The sequence below is a fragment of the Electrona antarctica genome (assembly GCF_951216825.1).
Source record: "Electrona antarctica genome assembly, chromosome: 23".
Taxonomy (NCBI): domain Eukaryota; kingdom Metazoa; phylum Chordata; class Actinopteri; order Myctophiformes; family Myctophidae; genus Electrona; species Electrona antarctica.
Window position 1 is genome coordinate 32261416 of NC_136804.1, and position 6432 is coordinate 32267847.

Consider the following 6432-nt stretch of genomic DNA (forward strand, 5'->3'; position numbering starts at 1 on the left):
GATTCTCACCAACTCATTATTATTTGTGATACATGCTCTATATTATTCTTTTTAATACATTTTTATCCCACGATTTTGCCATTTTTTTTCACCCAGTGCCAATTATCTAATGTAATCCTGGGCGCTACACTTCCTCTGCCAACCTGGGGGGGGCAGCGAACTGACCTCATGTTTCCCCGGTTGGACGTAGCGCGTGGAAGGAACACGTTATTCCGACCAGTTCCTTTCCCCTCCATCAATTCAATTCAATTCCATCAGGCGCCAGGGGGATATAGTTTAAATACCAGGATTACTGCATGTTTATTGTGAGGGTACCTACCCTAGGGGGACACGGGGAGAACATGCAAACTCCACAACACAGAAAGGCCCTTTTGCCAACCCCACCTCGGGTATGGGCACTGATGACGCGGAGGAGGGAACACGCCCCCCAGCGCCCACAGCGTCCCCAGCGGGATTCGAACACAGGACCTTCTAGCTGTGAGGCGACAGCACTACCGACTGTGCCACCGTGCCCCCTACATGCTCTATATTCTGATAGTTATCTTTGCTATGGAGTGTAACAGCGGTCTCCCTGTCTCTCCAGCTCTTTAATAATAGCAGAGAATACATTTTCAGGTCAGGATACGTTACTTGATGGAGTGATGAAACAAAGGAATGACTACTGCAACACACATTGAAGCTGATACATGGGCGCTCTCTCCCGATTGGACAAAATTAGCGACCCACCTGAACATGTATTTTGTGTTTTAAGTGTGAGAAACGGGGAGACTCGTGTTACTGAACAAACGCTACTGTATGTAGCAATGTTTATCTGAATCTAAAGCTTTGGATTTGTTTTGATCACGTTTTTTCCGTTTGTCCTCTGATCCCGGAATCTGTAGATTAACTCACAGGTTGTGGAAGAGAGCCCTCTAAAACACCAAATTAGGTATACCATTATTTTGGGGAGTCCCCAGTTCAAATATGATTATTTTTCGGGGGATCCCCAGTTCAAATATGATTATTTTTGGGGGTCCCCAGTTCAAATATGATTATTTTTGGGGGTCCCCAGTTCAAATATGATTATTTTTGGGGGTTCCCCAGTTCAAATATGATTATTTTTCGGGGGATCCCCAGTTCAAATATGATTATTTTCGGGGGATCCCCAGTTCAAATATGATTATTTTTCGGGGGATCCCCAGTTCAAATATGAGTATTATTTTGGGGGGGTCACAGCCTGAACAGTTTGTGAACCCTTGCCCTAGTTAGCATGGGTAATAAATGCAGAGGACACATTCCAGGTATACAGTTAAATGTACTTGGGCAATAATAATAATATACCCCAACAACTATCTATGTGAGAATCCCTCTCAGTGGAACGAGGCTCTCACATTACTCCACAAACTTAACGGAAGACCTTCTGGTCTTTGTGTGGCAACGTGAGACCATCTTTGTTGCTCTTCTCCACCGGCAGACGGGTGGGAGTGCATGCCAAATGGAGGCGTACGCGTTCCTGTGTGATTACTGCTGCCTAACAACCCTCCTGTGATTAACAACTTGACACAGACATCGACGGCATAAACGCCATCCAGGAGGTTAACAACGGGTATGCCATGTCGGTTGTACTTGGCCCACGGTTTGATGGCGTTTGACGGCACTGACCTAATATAATCTAAGATGCATTCTTGGTGTCCAGTTACTCCTTAGTGATTCTAAAGAAAGATTAACAGTTGGGAAGACCTTTTGGAGCACGCACGCACGCACGCACGCTCACACGTTCACACTGTGGCATTAGATGGCTGTTTATGGGGAATGTTAAGTCACGGCGGGAAGATGAAAAGCATCACATGCAAGTTGAGAGGAAGGTCAAATGTCTCACTATGCAGATATTTGCTTCTTAACTTTTTCTTCAAGGACCCCCAAATTGATACGTATTTGACCCGCAGACATCTGTCTGGAAATATGTTGTGGCACGGTCTCCCTTTTGTTTTGTCGACAAAGTATAAAATAGGTTTAAAGTAGTTAAACTGATTGTGATGCTATTACCAAGGTGTTCAACTACACTCACTTGTATTTACATTTTGGGCGGGAACCCTTGTTGGTGTTTTAAGCATTGTGTTATGCTTTAGCTATTTAAAAATAGCAGATCTACAAGCTCATAGCGCGGCACCGAGTGCCGCGCTACGAGCTTGTAGGTCTGCTATTTTTGAAAAATCGTTAAAATGTGCCTCAAATCTTTGAATATATTATATTCTTTCAGAGCCATCGTTTTTAACTAAAATCTTTGCTTCTGGGGGGGTCACTGGAACAACATATTTTCAGATGGGGTCGGTGGCAAATTACATATATTTTGTGGGGTCCTTGAGCAACACTGATATAAAAACATAGGTATTTCAGAAAACTGTCAGGATTTAGAAGACATTTTTTTAAATATCGACGTCGGGCCTAAATGGGTTAAGGTCAGCCATTCTTTTAGTTTAGTTTTATGTTTGGGTGAGCTGGGGAGTCGATACCTTTTAATGGTACAATGGTGACCTAATAACCTTGAATACTAAACTGTTTTTGAGGGGAAACTAACCGAGCCCATGTTGTCGCTGCCTGTTCTGTCTCAGCAACAAACGGAAAACTGTCCCTTGTTCTGTGTTCTGGTTGTTGTTCCTTTTTGAGTGGTGCAACCACTCCAAGGAACAGCTATGTCCACGTACCTGTCCCTATGTTTAGAGTACCAGTAGGGGCAAAAGTGGCGCTGTTGTGCTAGAAACAGAGAGAGAGAGATAGTGTAGCACTGTTGCCACCTAATTAGAGAGAGAGATAGAGAGAGAGGTGTCTGCTAATTCCCCCACACAGTAACTGTAATTTCTCAACCGTTTCGGAACCAGGCTGGCACCCTGGGCGCGTTCCTGTGGGTCTGGAAGTTCCGGGGACCCACACCGGGGGACCCCCACACAGAGTTGCACCACTCAGTTCACACGGGTGTGATTTTTTAAAATTTCTTCATGATGTCATTTCCATGTCTCCCTCAGCTGATCGTACTGAAGCGCAAGCTGTTCCCCCGACGCAGAATCAGCAAGGAGAGCAACCCCGAGCGCGTGTGAAAGACAAGAGCGGAAACTCCTCCGTTATCCTCTCCTGGTCTGCAACTTACCTCCACCCCAAAGCCTCTCCATCCTCCTAGCCCCCTCGCCGCCCTCTCGGTACCCCCTGTTCCTAATGGGTGGAGGAGGGGTCAGACTAGTGGACCGTCCCGAGTGGGTGACAAGAGTCCAGACTCGGGACGTTGGGAGTCCTCGTGGTTAAAACGGCCCGTCGGCGTGGATCAGTGATGGACGAGCTCTGGCCAGGCGTTGACGTGACAGGGAACGGACCCACTAGGACTACTGGACCGACAATGTGACAAAGGCAGCCACAAACCCCTGGCGGCACTACTCTTCCACTCCTCTGGGGGCACTAGAGATCAGCATATGAGATGTGCGTGCTCTCACACACACACACACACACACACACACACACACACACACACACACACACACACACACACACACCCCTTTGCCAACATGAACCCCCTGCCACAGCCATGAAATTGATGTGCTGTTGAAGTGTGAAACACTACACCTAACAGCGTGTGTGTGTGCGCACATTATTACTATAATTGTGAGGGTCAAATGTCACCACAAGTGTAGTACAATAATGAGAAAGAGACATTATGAGGACAATTTCCTTGCCTCACAAGAGATTTTTTTTTTCAATGGCTCAATTTTTTTTCCTGGCTATAATGTATAATAGCAAATCTACAAGCCGAGATAATAAATAATATATTGCCTTCTTAAATTGCTGATATCCTCACAAGTATAGTAATCAAACATGTCTGTGTATCAAACTTCTGTCTGGTGTTTCGGAACGGAGAATGTCAGAGGTACTGTCTGCGTCTAATGAGAAAACACAATGAGAATTCAATCGACGGCCATCTTAAACCCACTTGAACCCTAGCATCCCTGTTCTGGGGAGAGCACCCTAGCATCCCTGTTCTGGGGAGAGCTTTCAGCGAAAACGGCTGAGCTACGGTACAGTATGACGCTTGTGGATCGGCTATTTTCGGCGAAGAGGTTTGGTGTAGAGGAAAATACTAGCGGACCCAGTATTGAGCCCTGGGGGACCCCAGGCTGCTATTATATAATAGGGTTTAAGTGGTTAAGGCTAATCTATGCTCTTATAGAGCGTCGCAGTCCTGCCCCCTTTCATGACGGCGTGAGACCCAGAAGTGAATTCCCCATAGGCTTTTCAAAAAGTATTTATTTAAAGACGTTTACGCCGTGGACAAAGCCAACTCGAGTTGTGACAAATCATGACAACAAACACAATATTTTGGACCAAACAAATAATTACAAAGAAGAAAAGTGTTTCTTCTTTCTAATTATTTGTTCGGCCCGAAAAATTGTGTTGGCTTTGTACGAGGCTTAAAAGGTATTTAAATAAATACGTTTTGAAATTTCTGAGGAAAATGAACGGGGAATCATTTCCTGGGCCCTGGTAGGGGGCGGGACTGCGACGCTCTATAGTAGGAACCTAGGATGAGTGAGTAACTAGCTCGACAAGTAAAATGGGAGTATAAGTTAAGCTTTACTTGCGCTATGTTGTTACTGTACTAGGGAAGAAAAGAAAACAACATGAATTGTATATATGAAAAACTAAATCGATAAAGTGCCTTTTTTTTTGTAAGAGTTTGATCGTTCCCTCAAAGCATTCCTGCACACCCGTACGTCCCTTTTTACATTTTAATCATCTTTTTAAAAACAACGCCCTCACAGACATTGTCTTACACATGTCACATGGTGTCATGATTTACTGCGGGAATGACTGGGATTAAGAGTATGTATGTATGAGTATATGAGCATCATTAATGTTGGGGGAAAATGTAAAAATCTATGAATGTTTGACAGTGTACTGTATGATGTCCCAGTCACCTGTGTGTGTCCCTGTGGGACCCGTGAGTCTTCCATAAGTGTCTGAAATTCAGACCCACCCACCAACCCACCCACCCACTCTCGGCATGCTTAAATTATTTTGATTGTATTGTTCATGATGCGTTTCAGATGAATGGCATGATGGAATGTTGATTTAGACAGTTCTACTTGTTCTGTCCCTTTTTATGACTCCATAACTTTAAAGGCACGATGTACAGTATACGCGGTTGTGTGTCTTGTCACACAGAAAATTGTGAGCTTGTAGATCGTCTATTTTCGCAGCGCAACGAAGTCTAAATGGAGCCTTAAAGGGGCATTCCACTCATTTTCAACATTTTACTATGTCATTAATGTACCTTAGAGCTGTTGTGTGGAAATAATAAAAAAGTTCCCCCATTCTGTGTTTCCTAGAACTAGAGGTCTGAAAAAAATGGTGAAACACATCTTGATGATTTCATCAAGATGCGTTTCACGTGTTAATGATTTTCTCCATAATTACAGTTCTAGGAAACACAAAATGGGGGGACCTTTTTATTATTTCAGCTCTAAGGTATAATAATGACATAGTAAAATGTTGAAATTCAGTCGTTACTTGTTGCTTGCCAAACATTCAAACTGAGACTATGCAGTATTTAAGAGTTTAGCTGCTGCTACTGCACAAGTTAAATGATGTAATATGATGCAAAAACCCCTCCTCACAAAAATATTGTTCCTGGCAGAAACCTTGTATCTCCAAATTTCAATGTTTTATGTTTTTCGTGCCACAGTGTCGCACATAAGATAAGTACTACTACTAGCAATACTAGCCGCTAAGACAAGCTCACAACGCGTTGATGTTTTGGGCTCGTAGATCGGCTGTTTTTGAAATATTGTTTTTATGAGAGAAAGTGGTAATCTGTGGGTTTCATGAATATTGAAGCAATGAAAGGTAACTATTAACTAGAGCTTGTGACTGAACAATAACTACATTGGAATCAATTGGAACACGGGTACTTTTAAACATGTCCTGAAAAGTAACAGTTTTGGACATACCATAACTTGGTGCAGGCATTTGTTTCCGACAATGCCGACATACCAAGGGTCCGACACCCTACCCAAACACTAACCTAAACCTAACCGCACGCCACGGGTGATTTTTAACCAGCAACGCATGTCAGGAGCAATTGGTGATTTGTAACCATGTCGGGAGCCACGGGTGATTTTTAACCCGCAGCAAATATCAGACTTTTGGTCGGATACACATCTCTATAACTAGGTTTCCAGCCTCCTGTGTTTCACATGGGAGCTTGCCTTTGCTCCCTCACACCTAGCCCTAGCCTCAGTCCAAACTGAGGGCCGACACTTTTCACGCATGATCATGGCATTGAGTAACACATTGGATGTCTGTGGAATGGATTCCCCTACCTGGGATGTGTCAAATTCAGAGTGAATCGTTTTCACACTGAAATAAAAAAAATAAAGAAAAATAAGGGATTTTGTTTTGCGGTTTCAC

The 6432-nt window shown here is 43.8% G+C and overlaps 1 protein-coding gene across 1 annotated transcript in view; it reads left to right on the plus strand.

Moving 5' to 3' along the window:
- The window catches only part of gnptab (N-acetylglucosamine-1-phosphate transferase subunits alpha and beta), a 43571-nt gene extending 37153 nt beyond the window's left edge, over window positions 1-6418 (plus strand). The window contains exon 22 of the mRNA XM_079494108.1: window positions 3003-6418. Coding sequence (XP_079350234.1) covers window positions 3003-3074 — 72 coding nt within the window. The 3' untranslated portion in view covers window positions 3075-6418. The remainder of the gene's footprint in view (window positions 1-3002) is intronic.
- Window positions 6419-6432: the final 14 nt, after the last annotated feature.